At 41.5% G+C, this 19,972-nt stretch overlaps 1 protein-coding gene across 1 annotated transcript in view; it reads left to right on the plus strand.

Moving 5' to 3' along the window:
- Positions 1-203: 203 nt before the first annotated feature.
- Positions 204-19,972, plus strand: part of PRIM2 (DNA primase subunit 2) — a 121,178-nt gene continuing 101,409 nt past the window's right edge. Inside the window, exons 1-5 of the mRNA XM_083350368.1 lie at positions 204-371; positions 1,904-2,068; positions 2,367-2,470; positions 3,183-3,262; positions 11,010-11,130. Of these exons, the coding sequence (XP_083206494.1) occupies positions 1,918-2,068; positions 2,367-2,470; positions 3,183-3,262; positions 11,010-11,130 (456 nt within the window). The 5' untranslated portion in view covers positions 204-371; positions 1,904-1,917. The remainder of the gene's footprint in view (positions 372-1,903; positions 2,069-2,366; positions 2,471-3,182; positions 3,263-11,009; positions 11,131-19,972) is intronic.

The raw sequence follows: 19,972 nt of genomic DNA on the forward strand, positions 1-19,972 counted from the left end.
CGAGCACTTCAAACTGATGGCTCGAAAACCAGAGACTCCTCTAAAACAAAACACAGGGAGGCCCTCTCCGCACTGGAGGCCCTTTACTTCCGGCTAGGTCTCGCCTGTCGCGCGCAGCTCATTCGATTTTCAGCCTTTCTCCCCCCCCCCCCGCCTCCTTGCCCGCCCACAACAGCCCTTAAATGACAGACGTGGAAGAAGGCGAGGGCATTGTCATGGCAACGCCCTAGAAGCAGTCGGAAGAGCCAATCGGATGGACGATTGAACGGAGGAGAGGAGATGACGACACGAGGAGGGCCCACCGCGTACTGATTTCGCGCGGGAGATTTAGTCGGCTTTCTGGTGCTTATCCTACAGATTGCTGCTAGTCGGTGAGTAGTTTCTTAAGTGGATCCCCGCTCTTGTTTAGGTGTTGTCACACCAGTGGGATCCTCCACGCGTTTTATTCGTTAGCTAGTTTGACTGAATTCTGGAGGGTTTTCTTTTATACAAGTGCGGCACCAAAACCCTGCGGTGGTCCATTTCTGCTTCTGGGGGGTCCCTGGTGCCCCCTGAACCTTTGGTGGTTTTCTTGCAGGCATTTCATTAGGCAACATTACACACTTGATGATGTTTGGTAATGAAGCGTCTGCAAGAAAACCTCCGAGATCGGGGAGCACCAGGGCCAAACCCTGAGCTGCAAATTAATATTCTCCTCTGTCGGCTCTCTGCCTCTTTTCGGATGTGTGGGGACCATAATTCCAGAGAGAAGACCTCGTTCCGGCAGATATGAAAGGTGCTGACAACATGATTCCTCCTCCCATTTAAACGAGGCACCTGCAGAATTTGTGCAGGTAGTCCTCGACTTACAACAGTTCATTTAGTGACTGTTCAAAGTTATAACTGAAGAAAAGTGACTTGCAACCATTCTTCACATTTATGACCTTTTTAGCATCCCCATGATCGTGTGTTTAAAATTGAGATGCTTGGCAACTGGTTCATATTGATGACCGTTGCTATGTCCCAAGGTCATGTGATCACCTTTTGACAAGCAAAATCCATGGGGAAGCCAGGTTCACTTAACAACCAGGTTACTAACTTAACTGCAATGATTCACTTAACAATTGTGGCAAGAAAGGTCATAAAATGGGGCAAAACTCACTTAACAGATGTCTCAACAGTAATTTTGGGCTGCATTGTCATAAATCGAGGACTACTTGTACTCTATTGGATGAGCTGAATTCATTCATTGTGGATAATTTATGGTTCAATATATTGTGTGGAATCACTTGATTGGATTAAGTGTGCAACTATAGATTGTTTATCCATGTCTTGGCATGTTTAGCAAATATTAGATAATATGGCAATAGCAAATCATATTTCTTTTAGCCATAAGTCTCTAGTCATTTAGGGTCAGATGTGGTTTACAGGATTCATTCTTGTTGCTTCTTTTAAACTGAGCATTAAATTGCTATCAGTAACTAAGGAATAAAAGGTTTTTGCTGTAACAGTATACCGCAGGAGAATAGCCTCAATCCACTTTTATAAAAGTATTTGTGGAGAGGAGTTTAGCCTCCTCTAATCTATATTTTCCCTTTGGGGTCAGGAATGGATGTTGTTCATTTACTGTACAGTAAAGATGTCCTCAAATTGAGTTCAATTCCTGGTGACTGCCTCATGCTATTTCCTTGTCAGTGTCTTGATTTTTACAAAATGTAAAGTTTGAATTGCTTTTAAAAGTATGTAGCTGTGGTTTGGGAGAAAATCATAACATCAAAACATGTAACCAAGCCTAGAAGCAATTCGATCCCAGAATAAAACTTGTATTGTGATATATGTAATGAATATTCTGAATCATGCTTATCTATTTCTGTCTTGATTGTTCATTCCATGTTTTATTAAAGTTTTGCAACATACTTTATAGGTTTATGTGGAAAAATGCAGTTTTCTTCATATGTCAAACGGGGAGTTTTGAAATTGGGGGATAAACAAGAGTCATATCCTCTTAGTGTCCAGTTCTATCTGCAGCCCCCTACTGAAAATATTTCTCTGATGGAGTTCGAAAGTTTTGCAGTAGATAGATTAAAATGTGAGTATATAGAGTATATAACACAAAATAGTTGTTTCATTATGTGTAGCTTTTCAGAATGATCCAAGTTCATATTTTGGTGGAATTGTATATATCTTCATCTTTTTTGAGAGTTAACCGAACTAATACATTTTTAATTCTGTTCAATATGATAGCATTCATAATATATGTGATTGGTATAATCTGGTTCTTAGTGCTAGAATATGTTGATTGCATGAAAGTTAATATTTTCAGATACTGTATGTTTTTAATCTCTGCTCCACTGTCATATTTCAAGACTCTTGTGTGGTTATTGCAGTACTCAAAACAGTTGAGAACTTGGGTGTGAGTTATGTGAAAGGTGGTGACTCTTACCAAGAAAAGCTACAGTTGGAACTTCGGCACCTTAAATTTCCATATCATGTAAGTAGAAGTGAATAATATGTCCTTGAAGCTTGGCACCCAGGATAAAAGAAAATACCATCTGAGGAGAGACCCAATTTAAATGGATCTTGGATGTAATGCAATTTTCACTTTTGAATTTGGCGCTTCCTCCTATACTTCCAAATGATTATTGTGTACCGGGTTCCAATTGATGGCCCTTGTAATAAACCCTGCAGTTAGCCCTTTTATTGTCCTTATAAATGACTGGCTTTTTATCTTTCCCTGTAGCAAAGTGTTAAGGTCAGTAAAATACAAAATTGTAGAAAACAAAAGGTAGATTAGGATTATTCTTTCCTTTTCTTTTATCCATTACATCCTACCCTCCTTGCCTGGTAGACTTCTGAACTACCCCAAATACTTTTCCAGGGAGTTCAGGTGATGACAAACAGGACAATCTTTGTGTGTTGGGTCTACAGTGGGTGTAATTGGTCAAATTAGACAAAAGTATCTTGTAAACGTTCCCCCCGCATTGCAATAAATAAAATACAACTTGAACTGTTTTGTACCTCGATTCTTTGAGGATGCAGGAGATTGAAAGTAGGAAAGTAGGAAAAGAAAGTAGGAAAGAGGAAACCTAGTTATCTGAGCTTGCCTTCTGTTTACATGGTGATGTTACCACTCACTAATATATAGTATGCTATGCTGTTTGTGATGCAGGTTTTGTTTTACTGCTGTATTTCTTTCTAACTAGGCTTTGGCTGAAACTGATTATGATGCAAGAAGAAAAGACCATATTTCTCATTTTATACTGCGCCTTGCCTACTGCCAATCGTAAGTGCTATTTCTCTCTAGTTATTATAAGGTCCAGATGTTAACACCTATAGTGTATTATGATTTTCAGATGTATTTGATATTGTATATGTTGTGGTTTCCAAAATGGCTAGAAAAATCTCTGTAAGTGAGTATGGCAGGAGGAAGAAAGTGTTTTATTTGCAGATATGATCAAAATACTCTATTGCATGGCCTGAATCCCAGCAATTATGGGTGGTTCACAAATTAAAAACACAGGGAAAAAAATACCAGTAAGACAAAGGAATGTGCGAAATTGGGCAGAAATGCCTACCTCAAAGCCTGGATGAAAAGCCAGGTCTTTTAAGATCATCCAATTTTTTAATTTCTTTTCTTTCCTTTTTTTTTAAATAAAAAATGCCACCCATCTTCCCTAGAAGGTGACTTCTGGTGTCTTACAAGTTGTAAAGCAAGTAAAAATAATTAAATCCTTGAAACTAAAAGATCATTAAAAACTACTAAAACTGAAACTCAAAGAGGCCAGAGATGGACAGGGCAGAGATGAGGTCTTCTTACCCAGCCAGCCAGCCAACTTCAGTGATAAGCGCCCCCTGGGGACCCAAGCCAACTGGCAAAGCCAAATTTTAATATCCTTCTGGAAGGCCAAAAGGAGGAGGCAGTTCTCACCTCTGGGGCTAGACTGTTCCACAGGGGTGAGACCATAGCCTTGGTGGAGCAGTGGGCTAATGCCTCCTTAAGTAACACCAGCTACCTGCAATTAGTGCAGGTTCGCATCCCACCAGGCTCAAGGTTGACTCAGCCTTCCATCCTTCCGAGGTAGGTAAAATGAGGACCCAGATTGTTGGGGGCAATTAAGCTGACTTTGTAATAATGCCGCTTGGGTGTGTGTGTGAAAGCCCTAATAAGCAGGCATATACATAGAATGAAGGCTACTGCTAAGCTTGTAAGCCGCCCTGAGTCTTCGGAGAAGGGCGGGATATAAATGGAATTAAAATAAAAAATAAAAAATAGTGGAAAACACTCTTCTTGACCCCACCCGCTTCAGTTCCTGAGAAGACGGCATCCGTAGCAGGCCTCTTCCACTGACACGAGTGGGGCGGGCTTGTCCCATTTGGGGAAAGGTGAATCCTCAGATAAAATGCCAGTAGGGTCAGAGCTACCCAGATCACAGGGGGAACCTCATTCTAGGGTCCTGACAGGTGGCATTGCTTGATCAAAGAAACCTGGAGTGTGCCAACCCTCTTGGACTGAATGGGACCAGCAGAAGTTACAGATAGTAGGGTCTCAAATAATAAGGCCCTATGCTAGCTTTATTATTAACAGCCAGCATTTTGGCTGTAGATATGGTCTTCCTTAAATATAATACCTCTTAAGTTGATGCTATTATAATGCATGATTTCTGGGGGAAAAATGGAAATCATTTATTGTTGTGAAGGGAAAGTGTTTTTTTTTCTTTGTCAAAAGATCGATAAAAGTCTATAAATATTTAATTCTTCAGGAGATAATCCCAGATGCTCTTTTAAGTACACATAGTCCTTGACTTATGTCTACCATTGAGCCCAAAATTTGTATTGTTAAGTAAGACAGTTAAGTGTTTTTTCTCCCATTTTATGACTTTTCTTGCCGCAGTTACTGAGTGAATCACTGCAGTTGTTAAATTAGTAACACGGTTGTTGAGTGACTTTGCTTGTCAGAAGGTTGCAGATGATGATCACATGACCCCGGGGCTATGCAACCATCATAACTCTGAGCCATTTGCCAACTGTCCAAATTTTGATCATGTTACAGTGGGGATGCTGCAACAGTTGTAAGTGTGAAAAATGGTCAAAAGTCACTTTTCAGTGCTGTTGTAACTTTGAATGGTCACTAAACAAATGGTTGTAAGTTGAGGACTACCTGTATATGCATGCGCACTTCAGTGAGCATCTTAAACAAATTTCACAGACAAATAAACAAAATTTCAGGATTTCCCCCCCCCCTCTCTGTGGAGAGCAATTGATGGAATCTGCATTTAAGCCTATATTGGGGAAAGCTATGGCTCAAAAATTATAGAGCTCAAATTGAGAAAAGAAGAAAGAAGTTATCAGAAGAATCCTGGCTTTTCCATCAGGCGTTTTGGCAACTATTTAAATAATTACCATGTTGCCTTTAGGATTTATTTGTAAGCTTCAGATGCTTACAATGAATGTTTGATTCTTCGAAATAACCTTTTTGTATCATGTGATGTCTTAATGTTAAGGTGGTACACAACAAGTTGAAAAAACAGGCATAATTTTACAATACATGTGATAATTATGATGGTGAGAAAGCTAGAGCTGATTGTCTGCTAGAGATTTTAGTAGATCAACAGTGCCACCATGAGGCAAAACTTACATTGACACATTTTTTTTATTCAAAAATATTTGATATTATAGTTTGATATCACAATTACTTGTTTTTAATTTTTTTGTCTATGAACAAAAGAGAACACTATTGCTGGCTATATATTTGACATATTCCATATCTAAGTTTAAACAAAATGCTGCTTTACTAAAATAAATGTTCTATGTGTTATTTCACACATTTTTATTGAATGTAAAAATATTACAATTGATTTTAAAAATAATTTGTTTAATGTGATGTAACTATATTAGTATTATATGAACTAACTACTTTAAAAAAGAAATCTTGAGTTATGAAGGCGGAGGAAAAATCTAAAAAAATAAAATGGAGACAGGAAAAATAGGAAAAAATGAAAACCTCTAAATTAAACAGAAATTAATTTAATAAAGTGAAACACCTAAATATCTAAATTATATCCTAACTGTATAGATAGAAATACATTTATATAGTGATACATCAATTTTACAGTTTATTTATATAGATAGTATAAATAATATAATATATAAATGCTACTCTACATACATAAAGAATATACATAATATTTTTTTTTATTAAAAAGTTTTTAACATACAATTTTCCTTTAAAACCCCTTCCCCCCTCCCTTCACCCCCCCTACCTCTCCCCCCTCCCCCCTCCCCCTCCCTTCACCCCCCCACCCTCTCCCACCTCCCACCTCCCCCCCCCGACTTCCCAGAGCTAAGTACAAGGTATATATAAAAGAAAAACAATCATAAACAACCATATACTAAAAACCATAAACTCTAAAATCCATCACTCTCTAGCTTATATAAGATAAATATATATATCTATTAAATATATAAAAAAACAAAAATAGAAAAGAAAAAAAAAGGAAAAGAAAGACTTATTCAAATGCTACATAAAACTTCTTAAACCTATACTTGTTCTGGATAAACTCAATCCATTTTCTCCATTCCATGATATAGCGTTCTTGCGAGTGATCTTTCAAATAAGCCGAAATCTTTGCCATCTCAGCCAGGTCGGAAACCTTTAAAGTCCATTCTTCTATAGTCGGCAGTTCCACTTTCTTCCAGTACTGGCCTATCAAAAGTCTCGCTGCCGTAATTAAATTAAGCATCAACTTAGTGTCCACAACTGTAGCATCTATAATTATTCCCAACAAAAAAAGTTGCGGGCAAAACTTTATCCTCTGTTTAAAAATCTTCTGCATATTCCACCAGACTTTTATCCAAAAAGCCTTAACCTTTTTACAAGTCCACCATATATGAAAATATGTTGCATCTTCGTCACCGCACCTCCAACATTTAGGCTGATAATTCGGATACATACTTGCAAGCTTCTTAGGGTCTAAATGCCATCTGTAGAACATTTTATAAAAATTCTCTCTTAAATTTTGAGCTTGTGTAAATTTTACGTTCCTCACCCAAATCTTTTCCCACGTGTCCATTGTAATAACTTCCTGGGTGTTTTGAGCCCACTTTATCATACAGTCCTTAACAAGCTCTGTTTCAGAATCAATCTCTATCAATGCAAGATATATCCGTTTAATGTGTGCTGGACCCTGATTTCTAATTTGCTTTATCAAATTTTCATCAGTCATTGTAAAACCAGTTCTCTGATCTTCTTTCCACCTGGCCCGTAACTGAGTATATTGAAACCAGTTTTGAACAACTTTCTCATCTCGCAATAGGCTATATGACTTCAAACACCAGACGTTTCTCTCCAGACTTAGCATCTCCTTGTACGTGGTCACATCGTGTTTGAAGCCAGCATGTATATTTTCTATTGCATGCTTTGGAATTGCCCACAATGGTATCTTGCACTCTAGCTTGTGTCTGTACTTCTTCCAAACTCTCAACAATGCCTGTCTTAAGATATGCACTCTAAACACATTGTCTACCTTCTTATCATACAACAAATATGCATGCCAGCCAAACAACAAGTCATGACCCTCAAGATTTAATAATCTTTCTTGTGTCAAGTTAATCCAATCACTTATTCCTACTAATGCAGCAGCTTCATAATATAGTTTAAGATTGGGCATTTTAAGGCCACCTCTCTCACGAGTATCCTGCATAATCTTAAGTTTAACTCGTGGCTTTTTCCCTGCCCAAACAAATTTATTGATACCTCGCTGCCACTCCTCCAAATTAGAATCTTTCTTAAGAATAGGTATCATTTGAAATAAAAATAGAAATTTAGGCAGGACATTCATTTTCACTGCTGCAATCCGTCCCAGCAAAGACAATTGCAATTTTTCCCAGCTCTCCAATTCTTTCTGAATTTTCCCCCATAATATTTCATAATTATTTTTATATAACTTTGTATTAGAGGGCGCCAAAAACACCCCCAAATATTTAACCTTTTTAACAATCTCAAATCCAGTGAGCCCTTCTAAGAGAGCCTTTTGCGAAACTGTCATATTTCTGGCCAAAATTTTAGTTTTCTGTATATTTACTTTAAATCCAGAAACCTTTCCATATTGTGTTATTATCTCCATCAGGTCCACAACAGAGTTCTCTGGCTGGGTAACTGTAACAACCAGATCATCTGCGAATGCTCTCAATCTATAATCCTGACCTCCAATTTGTATCCCCTTAATTTTTTCCGAATTCCGTATTTTAACCAATAATATCTCTAACGTTAACACAAATAACAAGGGCGATAATGGACATCCTTGCCTTGTGCCCTTCTCGATATTACATGCCTCTGTCAGGCTATTGTTAACTATAATTCGGGCAGTTTGTTTTTGATATAATGCCCTAATCGGTTGCAAAAAATTCCCCCCAAAATCCATTTTGTCTAGAACTTTCAACAAAAATTGCCAATTCAGTTGGTCAAAAGCTTTTTCAGCATCTAAAAAAATTAGCACCGCAGAGATCTGGTTATTCCTTTCCAAAAACTCTAACACATCAACTATATGCCTCACATTGTTTTTCATTTGCCTACCACTAATAAACCCTGTTTGATCCCCATGAATCACCTGTTGTAGAACCTTCATCAGCCTATTAGCCAAAACCTTAGCAAATATCTTGTAATCTGTATTTAAAAGCGATATTGGTCTATAATTTTTAACTTGAGTAGCATCTTGGTCTTCCTTCGGAATCAAGGAAATAAAAGCTGCTCTCCACGACGGTGGCACCTTTCCCCCCCTCTGGATTGTCTGGAACAGTTCCTTTAACGGTTTTATCATCTCTAATTGCAGATTTTTATAATAGGCCGCAGTCAAGCCATCCGTACTGGGTGCTTTATCCACCTTCAATTCCTTAATTGCTATAGAAATTTCTTCCTCTGTAATCAATTGGTTAATCCCCTCTTTTTGTTCTTGCGTAAGAACCGGGATGCTAGCATTCTCCAAATATATATCAATGTCTTTTTCATTAATTTTCTCCTTGACATATAATTTAGAATAAAAATCCACAAATGCCTCCTTAATAAGATCCTGTTGAAACACAACCCGTCCTTTATGCTCAATCTTGTCAATATTAGAAGCCCTTTGTTTTTTCCTCAATTTATAAGCTAGCCATCTACCTGGTTTATTGGCGTTGCAAAAGGTATTATGCCTGGCAAACCGCAAATTGGTTGCCACTTGGTCAGCCATTAATTTATCAAATTGTCCTCTTAACAATTTAATAGCCTCCTTGGTCTTCACATCTTCTGGATTCAAAATCAAAACCTTTTCTTTTTCCTTTATTTCTTTTTCCAGTTCTTTCCTCCTAGCTTCCACAGCACGTCTATGTTTATTATTCATATATATCAGCACCCCTCTCATATAGGCCTTGCTAGCATCCCACACCATATCCATAGAGGTACCTTTATTCATGTTAATTTCAAAAAAATCTTTCATCCGCTGTTTACATTCTTCCACATTTCTCTGATTCCTAAATAAGTTCTCATTTACACGCCAAGAGCGCCTATCCTTTTTCTCTTTATCAATCTCCAACCAAACTGGGCTATGATCAGAAATAGTTCTTGCACAGATCTTCACCCTTTTAGTCCTCAAAAAAAAATCATTAGTCATCAAAATAAAATCAATCCTCGAAAAAGATTGATGCCTGTCAGAATAAAAAGTATAATCTTTTTCCTGCAAATGTCTCTCACGCCAAATGTCCCGCAATTCCAAATCATCCTTCATTTCAAAAAAAGATTTAGGCAATCTAGCATGACTTGGAATGCATGACTTGAATATACATAATATTATTTACATACACAAATTAGAGATTACATAATTTTATTCAATTTCTCTATATTGTGATTTTATTTTAAACAAAAAAATTGAATCTAGATTATATAGAAGCATATGGTCCAGTCTTTCCCATCTGAAAGTACAGAGTTCATACAAAGGGTATTCTTTATATACTGGGATATTGTACAACTGAAATTCTATGAGTACATAATAACAAGGGTCAATTGTTGATTTGAGGCATATAATTTAATATTAATATTTCCTTCTCTAATTTTGAGAAGACACATATCTAATATTCCATAAAGCCTGAATACATTGTTTGGGTAATATAGGATATTTCGATTCTGTAATTCAAATTTTTTGTACGTTGTCCAAATTTATTTTTGATTTTTTTTAAATGGTAGTAGTTGATTGCCATGTCCATATAAGTAGAAGATTTAATACCAAATGGTCTTTCAGAGAGTGCAAGGGCATCAGGGCCAAACAGTATAAATAAAACCTTTAACTCTGGTCAATTACCATTCTGCATTTCTAAATAAATTATGCTTTTGTACAATTTCTTGCATGGTTGAATAAAATAATTTTAAAATTATAAGCTGTATTCAAACTTGCTGTTGTCTGACAGAAGCCTTGTAATTGAAGTGCAATTGTACGTTGCAATTCTCATTGCTTTCAGTGAAATTTACTTTAAACACATTTTAATTGTTGTTTAGGGGAAAGGCAATGATTTTTAATAATAATAGCCTCCTCAAAGTTTTAAACTGGAATTGGATTTATGAATGCTTAGAAACTTTTGGAAATTTAGTAGTGAAAAAACTTGATTGCAATACATTTTATTTATTAATCTCTTTAAGTGCTAGGATTAACACAGGGACCAAATAATGTGGTACACATGGAAGGAAGTGCTTTTTCCATGTGCAGTATCAACTGAAATTCTATTGTAGCTTCCTATAATACAGATATTCAGATGGCTCTAAAAAGGAGGCAGAAAAAATAGTTTCACTCTTATAAGCAAAATGCTACTCATAGGAACTCAAGAATTTACAAATAACATTGAGGACTTATGAACTCTATTTTGTTCCAATTAGCTGTAAAAAGAGAAAGTTAAATGTGAATAAACTTTTTTTCCATCTCACTGAAATTAAGTCTCTAGAGAAACTTTATTTACTGCATGTGTCTAAATCAACTGCTTTTCATTATGTGTTCATTGCTTTATTACAGGGAGGAGCTTAAGAGATGGTTTATCCAACAAGAAATAGACCTCTTCCGTTACAGATTTAATCAGCTATCTTATCCTTTAGTTGAAAGGTTTCTTCAGTATGCTAACTTGGAGTATGATATCGTAAGTACTGTATATTTGAATAACCCAATAATTGGTTTTAGTTTCAAAACTCTTACAAAAAGTATATATGGGGGTGCAAAAATAATTGCTGGTATTGGGCTCCTCTTCATTTTGATCTGCTAGTTTTTTACTTTACCCAATTATGAATTTGCTGCATCACACATGCTACAGTTAGACTGTACATTCCTTTCAGCCCTAAAGGAACACAATGGAAAACCACTTCTGAAAAATACAGGTAGTCTTTGATTTACAATCAATCAAATTAATGATCAACCCCAAAAGGGGACTTTTAAGCCAAATTTGAAGTTCTAATGGTTGGGTCCCCTCCTCAGTTACATGACCAAAATTTGGGTGCTCAGCAACTTGCCCACATTTATGGCCATTTGCAGTGTCCTTATGGTCACATGACTGCATATTTCAATGGTTTTGCCCAAAACCAGTACTTTGAGCTTTCAGCAAAACGTCACCCATAGCGAAGCATTGATTTGCTTAATGATTTGCTTAATGATTGCTTGGTGTTTGCTTTATGGCCACTGTATTTGCTTAATGACCATTGCAAAAAAACTTAAAATCAGGCAGGCAGACAGGCCCCATTATGGACATACATCGAGGTCTACTCCTATTCCCTAGAAAACTTCATGGACTTGTTCATGTCATTGCCAGACTAAATTGAAGGCATTCTTCTCCCCCCCCCCACCGCTCAAAAAAGTGCCATATATCTTATATTGGTTTTGCATACATTACTCAAAAACCTAGCAGGAATTTTCAAGAAATACAAAATATGTTTTGCTTCAAGCTTGAGACCCAAATAGCTCAAAATATTTCATTTCATTCATTCCAATTTAGCCACAATTTGATGGGCAAAACTCAAAACAGTCTGAACATTCCAATGCTACAAAATAGAGTGGCCAAAACTTGTTGCTCCATGTTTTGCACCCAAGATTACAACTCTAGTGGATGGAGTGGCAATTTTTTGTGACCTCTGTCTGCCAGCCAACCTGAAGAAAGATTGACAAAAGGAAGGGTTTTTAAAAAACTTTTTGAAGGCTTTGAAATATTCCAATAGGAAATAAATGATTTCAGGAAAGGATACGGTAATCTCATCAGTGCTTTTTCCATTAGTACTTCCTGGTCTTAACACTAAAATTTAACAATTACGTAAACAAATCTTACTCAAGAAGACCAGTGAGATTTCTTTAGTTGCTTTTTTTAAAAAATTAAAGTTTGCCCCCAACCTAATTTTCTGCTTTGTGTATACAGATTGCAGGCAGCAGATTGAAAGACATATTTTGATATTTTTTTACAGCCTAGCTGCCAAGAAAAAGCCAATGCTTGACTTTTGCAGGAACAATTTATGGTACAAACTGAACAATATTGTCTTCATTTGCATCCTGCACCCGAATTTTATATAAAGCAAATATGCAATCATTCGTGTAGTTATCTCAAGCCCCCCACAAGCCGCATCCCAAATCTTTTACACTTTGAAATTCCAACAAAGAATGTAAGGGAAATAGCATACTTTTTAAAAAAAATACGACATGAACAACATTGGCTAGTTTCTAGACTGTGTGTGACTATACACACACAAAACAGTATCACCAAACCTGCATGAAAGAACAATAACAGTATTTAATTTAAAGATAGCAAGAGCGAATTGAAAGCTATGGTAAAGCAAATAGACTTAAATTATGAAATACAGGTAGTCCTTATGACCACAATTGACCCCAAAATTTATGTTGCTAAGTGAGAAATTTGTTAACTGAGGTTTGTCCCATTTTATGACTTTTCTTGCCACAGTTGTCAAGTGAATCACTGCAGTTATTAAATTAGTAACAATGTTGTTAGGGGAATCTGGCTTCCCCATTGACTTTGTTTGTCAGAAGGTCACAAAAGGTGATCCCATGACCTCGTGACACTGCAACTGTCGTAAATACGAACCAGTTGTCAAGCATACAAATGTAAATCACATGACCACGGGGATGCTGCAATGGTTGTTAAGTGTGAAAAATGGTCCTACATCATTTTTTCAGTTCCGTTGTAACTTCGAACTGTTGTACGTTGAGGACTACCTGTATTGTGTATGTGAAGGGAAGCGATGTTGGAAGTCAATAAGCGTAATAATATAGGATGGAAGAAGTCATGCCTGCAAATAAATAGACTGCTTAGCAAGCAGTTCAGCACTCAGGACTTCAAAACAAATATGTAAGATGTCTCTGGCTGTTAATGTATTTATGAATAAATGTATAAGGGATGCTTACCGTGACATCAGAGAGACCTTGGTTTCCTATGATTTAAAGTAAAGGTAAAGGTTCCCCCGCACATGCGTGCTAGTCGTTTCCGACTCTAGGGGCCAGTGCTCATCTCCATTTCAAAGCCGAAGAGCCAGTGCTTGTCCGAGGACATCTCCATGGTCATGTGGCTGGCATGACTAGACGCCAAAGGCGCACGGAACGCTTTTACCTTCCCACCGTAGTGGTCCCTATTTTTCTACTTGCCTTTTTACGTGCTTTCGAACTGCTAGGTTGGCAGAAGCTGGGACGAGTAACAGGCGCTCACTCTGTTACGCGGCACTCGGGATTCGACCCGCCAAACTGCCGACCTTCTGATCGACAAGCTCAGCGTCCTAACCCACTGAGCCACCGTATGATTTACTCTTGTATAAATATACCATGTTGTTGGCTGAGAACACAAACAACTTGCAGCAAATGTTAGATTAGGTTGCTCTGGTGTTTCTGAAGCTTAGCTTGGCTGACAAAGTTTTCATAGTAGAATGTAACTAAATGTCAAAATTTAATAAGATTTGTCTGGGAGCCTTTAGGTTTGTGTTTGTTTGTTTGTTTTTCCTAAGAAGAGGTCAAAACTGAGCTTGCCTTTGTTATATACTGTTTTGGCTATTTTTCAAGAAGAAAAGCATCTTTACAGCTATCCCAATATATTTACAAAACTGAAATTTTAAAAGGTATATAGACTAACTGTAAAACCTTTACAAAATCTACCAGGCATTTTTAGAAGAGGAACTGTTCTTGGGAGCCACTCTATGTGAACAAATGTTTTCATTTAAAATGATGGAGCTTTCCAAAGGACAACGTGGAAAAGTGTGTTTTTAACATGCAATATTAAAAAGCATTACTATATCTGTTGTTGAAAGTAACTACAAGATTTTTATGGCTACCCCAAGCAGGTATTCAACAATTGCTTTTGCACTGTTTTTTTTTAAAGGAGGAAAAATAATGCCTAATATTTTGAATATGAAGTTTATGTTTTTGTGAGAAAATGCTGGGTTCAGTCAATCTGAGGACCCAGATTGTTGGGGGCAATAAGCTGACTTTGTAATAATGCCGCTTGGGGTGTGTGTGTGAAAGCCCTAATAAGCAGGCATATACATAGAATGAAGGCTACTGCTAAGCTTGTAAGCCGCCCTGAGTCTTCGGAGAAGGGCGGGATATAAATGGAATTAAAATAAAATAAAAAATAAAAAATTCTAATGTGGTTTGTTTGATTTTTGCTTAGTGAGATGTATGGACTCAGCCACTATGGTTTATAACAATGGTTTCTCTTTTAGCATTGTGAGTTAACCAGGTCTTTGTTAGACCATTATGTATCTTTTTTAACGTTGTGGTTAAATTGGGGTGGAGTCTTAGATCCTGTTGCCAAGCAATACGGTTGTTAAGTGAATTTTACCCCATTCAATGACCTTTATTGCCACAGTTGTTAAATGAATCACTGCACTTGTTAAATGAGTGGCATGATTGTTAAGTGAATCTGGCTTCCCCATCGACTTTGCTGGTCAGAAGTTCAGAAAAGGTGACCACATGATCCCGGGACACTGCAACCGCCATAAATATGAACCAGTTGCCAGGCATCTGAATTTTGATCACTTGACCATAGGGATGCTGCCAACAGTTGTAAATATAAAAAATGGTTGGGTGTGTGTGTATATGTGTGTGTGTGACAGAGACAGAGACAGAGAGAGAGAGAATAATTCAAATTATCCTGTATTTAATTACAGGAAAGAAACAAGTTCTTTTTAAAAGATTAACTTAAATTGAACAATTTTTAAAAATACCCACCCCATGTTTGCAGCAAATTAAAGGCTAAGGTGCAATATAAGGAAAAATGAAATTGAATTGTGTAATATTGTTATTAATCTCTACTGAACTGTGTTTGGTCTTTTTCTCCAAACTGGCTCTTCTTTAAACTGTACTGGTATCTTAGTTTTTCAGATTTGTACATGAATTTTTCAGTACATACACACATATAGCGTTCAGTACACACTCAGATGCTGTTCAGAGTACCTTAGTTGTATCGAAGGAAGAAGACAATGTCCTGGATAGTCAGCTGGAGGAGCTAATGCTCTGCGTTTCTGTTACTGACATACTAGATAAGGAAGGAGGAAGGATAAACAGGATGGGGGTGGGAGATGCTAAAGTGAGTGAAATTTGATTTTTCTCCAGGGAGCTCCTCTTTGATTTTGCTGCTGTCAGTTTTTTTAAAAAAAATCTTTTTGGAGAGTTTGGTTAGGCCAGGGGTGTCCAAACTTTTTTCAAAGAGGGCCAGATTGGATGAAGTGAACATGCTGGAGGGCCGAACATTTTTCCGAACATTCTTTGAACAATTACAATTAAAAGCAAATGAATTATTTTATGCCAAGTTAATTGCAAATGGCATACTTTTCATTTTATAACATAAGATCAACTGACAGCTGAGTTTTCACAATGTATTTTAAATAAATTAAAAAAAAAACTTACTGTGTGAGCTGTTACCAGAGAGTCTGACCTTGTCAAACTTACTTTGACAAGGTCAGACTCTCTGGTATCAGCTCACACACTTCCACCACTTCACAAATTCTGCTAGGCCAGGGCCCTACCTACCCCTGTCCAGCTCCCCACATCCCAGCCCATAAAATGGCTGTGAAACACAGAATGCGCGCACGTGCACACACACACACACACACACACACACACACACACACACACACGCCCTTCCCTGGATGTCGCCTTCGCCCAGGGGAGCCAGAGGGCTTCGAAGCCGGGGCAGCTCCGGCGGCAAAGAAGGCGCGCCCTCGCTGCACCGGCACAGACGCCGTGCCAAGCCCGCGGCGGGGGGAGGAGCGTGGCGGTTCAGCCAGACAGGAAAGGGTGCGGGAAGCGGCCGCCGCCTGGTAACGGCGCCCGGGCTCACAACGTGGAGGCGGCGAGCAAGCACGCGCTCAGGACGAGGCGGCCGCGGTCCGGTGAGGGAAGACCGCCGAGGGAGTGGCTGGCCGGGCTGCACTGCTGCCGAGCAAAGCTCGGCCGGGGTGCCCGCTCTGCTCTGCCTGGCGCCAGCTCAGAGACTCCGCCCGCCAGGCCCTTCTCCCGCTCAGCCAGGCCAGGCGCGCACCGTCAGCCTCGCTGCACCGGCACAGACGCTGCGCCAAGCCTGGGGCGGGGGGGGGAGGAGCGCGGCGGTTCGGCCAGGCAGGAAAAGGTGTGGGAAGCGACCGCCACCTGGTAACGGCACCCGGGCTCACAACGTGGAGGCGGTGTAGCGAGGCTGACGGTGCGCACTTGGCCTGGCTGAGCGGGAGAAGGGCCTGGCGGGCGGAGTCTCTGAGCTGGCGCCAGGCAGAGCAGAGCGGGCGCCCCGGCCGAGCTTTGCTCGGCAGCAGTGCAGCCCGGCCGGCAACTCCCTCGGCGCTCTTCTCTCACTGGACCGCGGCCGCCTCGCCCTCAGCGCGCGCTTGCTCGCCGCCTCCACGTTGTGAGCCCGGGCGCCATTACCAGGCGGCAGCCGCTTCCTGCACCTTTTCCTGCCTGGCCGAACCGCCACGCGCTCAGCCAGGCCAGGCGCGCACCGTCAGCCTCGCTGCACCAGCACAGACGCCGCACCAAGCCCGGGGCGAGGGGAAGGAGCACGGCGGTTCGGCCAGGCAGCCGGCCCTTCAACCCACCGGAGGAGCGGCAGATCGGCGCGGCCGGAGTCGGGAAAGCCACTAGAAGGGGGATGGGAGTCACCTCTCCCCGCCGGGGGGTCGCCCAGCCCGTCCCGGGAGGCTGACATTTCTGCAGCTGAAAATGTCGTCTCGGATTCCATGGCGGAAGGTCACCCCCGGGACTCCAACGCCAGGCAGGGCTGAGAGGGGGAGGGGGGGAGAAAGGGAGGGGAGGAGAAAGGACGAATGGGGGGAGGGAGGGAAGGAGAAAGAGAGAAGGAAGGAAGGAAGGAAGAAGAGAATGGAGGCAGGAGAGAGGAAGAAGAAAGAGAAAAGAGAGAGAGTGAGAGAGAGAGAAAGAAAGAAAGAAAGAAAAGAAAGAAAGAAAGAAAGAAAGAAAGAAAGAAAGAAAGAAAGAAATCGGAGGCTTGGACCCCGCTCCAGGCTCCGGGGCCGCCACCACAGAATGCCCAGCCTCGGGGGGAGTCTTCTGTAGGCGCGCCCTGGCCCACTCCCCTCCCCTCCCTCCCTTCCGCGGCCCGTCCCCAAGGCGGCGCCCGCGGGTCCCCGGACTCACAGCATGCAGAGGGCGAAGGCGCCGGCCACGCTCTTGCTGTCGCGCACCAGGAAGCTGCCAGCCCGCCCGGCCCACGCCAGCAGCTCCTCGGCCGCCGCCCGGCTCAGGTCCTTGTGGTACCGGAGCGGCCAGCCCGGCACCGCCGGAGCCCCCGCGCCCGGGAGCCCCGGCGCCGCCGGAGCCGGAGCCACCGCCATGGGCAGACGCGGCGTGCAGGAAAGGTGCTCAGCGGGATGGGCGGGCAGGCCGACACCCCAGCCGGCCACCCCCGCCTCGCCCACAGTGCCGCATGGCCCGACCGGAGACCCCCGGCCGCTCAGGGCATGCCCGGCCCAGCGGCTCCTTCTCTGGGCTGCGCTCCGGCCGGGATGAGGGCGCGATCCGCTCTCCGCGGGCTTCCCCTGCGCACTGGAGCCGCCCCGGGCCCCGAGCAGGCCTGGTGGAGGAGGAGGCGGAGGAAGCCGCGTGGAGCCCCGGAGCCTGGCTGACGGGGTGGGGGCGGCAGCTGGGCTGGCCTACGCTTCCTGGGGCGGCCCCTTGGCGGGGGAGGTGGGAGCAGCTCCCGAAGGGGCGGCCCTCAATCAGAAGGGAGGGCCGCATTTACATACAGCAGGGAGGGCTGTTGCGGGCCGTATTAAACCGCCCCGCGGGCCGCAAATGGCCCGCGGGCCGGACTTTGGACATGCCTGGGTTAGGCAATGTAAATGGCATTTCTCCAGTTTATCAATGAATCGCTCTGGCCTCTTTCACTTAATTTTATATCTATTTTAATTGACAAATAGTAGAGCAGTGTACATGAATGCTGGTACTTCAGTTTCTCAATATGTTGATAATTTTGAACGTTCTTTGCAAGTTCCAGCCTGATAAGGTTTTTTTTTTGACCACAGTTAATTTAAAGCCTTGAAGTGCTTGATATCTATTTTGCTTTGATCTTTTGCAATATAGTTTCCTAACCATGTGAAATCAATCAACATCAATGGTGGGATTCAGCCAGTTCGCACCACTTGGGCAGAACCGGTAGCTAATTTTTTCTTGCCCAGGCCCAGAATGGACTTCCGGAAGCAGCATCCACACAGGGAACTGGTTGTTCACATATTTAAATCCCACCACTGATCAACATTGCATTGCTCATTTTGGATTCAGGTGATTATCATCTGCAAATAATTAGACAATTGAAGGCTGGATCAAGTTCAGCACATCTAATCCATCCATATTCCCCTAGTGAGAAATTCCCAAACAGCATATTAAAGAAATAACAACAGTAAGCTGGGATGATTTATGCACGGTCACTCACGCGCTTGTGACCTCTCGTCTAGACTACTGCAACGCTCTCTACATGGGGCTTCCCTTGAGGACCACCTGGAGGCTCCAACTGGTACAGAATGCAGCCGCAAGAGTTGTGTTGGGAGTCTCCCAATACTCCCATGTTACACCTCTGCTCCGTGAGCTGCATTGGTTACCAGTTGTCTTCCGGGTGAGATTCAAGGTACTAGTAATGGTGTTTAAAGCCCTACATGGCAGGGGTCCGGAGTACCTTAGGGAACACCTGCTGCCGGCATCAACTTCCCTCCGCCCTGTGCGTTCCCACAGAGAGGGCCTCCTCAGGGTGCCACCGATCAGAGAATGTAGATTGGTGGCCCCCAGGGGGAGATCTTTCTCTGTGGGTGCCCCGGAACTATGAAACCAGTTACCGGTTGAGCTCCGGACGGCGCCCGATCTTCTCTCCTTTCGCCGCGATCTAAAAACATACCTGTTCGAACAAGCCGGCCTGGCCTGAGGGGGGATTGGTGGGGTTTTTATTGTTATTTTATTGGGGTTTTTATTATGTATTGTTTTTTTAGAAATGGGCATGTATTTAATTACTTTTTAACTTTTGTAATTCTGTGTTTTTATTCTTGCCCTGTACACCGCCCTGAGTCCTTCGGGAGAAGGGCGGTATAGAAATATTAATAAATTAAATTAAAATAAATTAAAAGGCAGCTGCTAATAGTTACTGTTCCATCAATAATGCAAAAATTAGCCTGGAAAACCTTTTGGAAACTGCCCAACCAAAAATGTTTTAGTTACCGTAGTTCAAGACTCTGAAGAGCAGTTTCTTTGTTGAAGAAAAAAACTTTTCCATGAGGGTCCAATTCGTTTGATTTCCTTTATTATTTCAGTTTTGTTTCCGGTGGTATCTGACTGGCTCGTTCCTAGTTTATTTATTTAAAAAATAATCCAAGCCATAGCTTATTGCACGGGCGTCAAACTCGCAGCGTCACCTGACCTGTTGTGACGTATCGCGACTGTTTTTGCATTGACGGAGCTGGTGTGGGCGTGGCCTCCGTACGATGCCACCGGCCCATGGGCCG

This window comes from Vipera ursinii (genome assembly GCF_947247035.1).
Source record: "Vipera ursinii genome assembly, chromosome: 1".
Classification (NCBI taxonomy): domain Eukaryota; kingdom Metazoa; phylum Chordata; class Lepidosauria; order Squamata; family Viperidae; genus Vipera; species Vipera ursinii.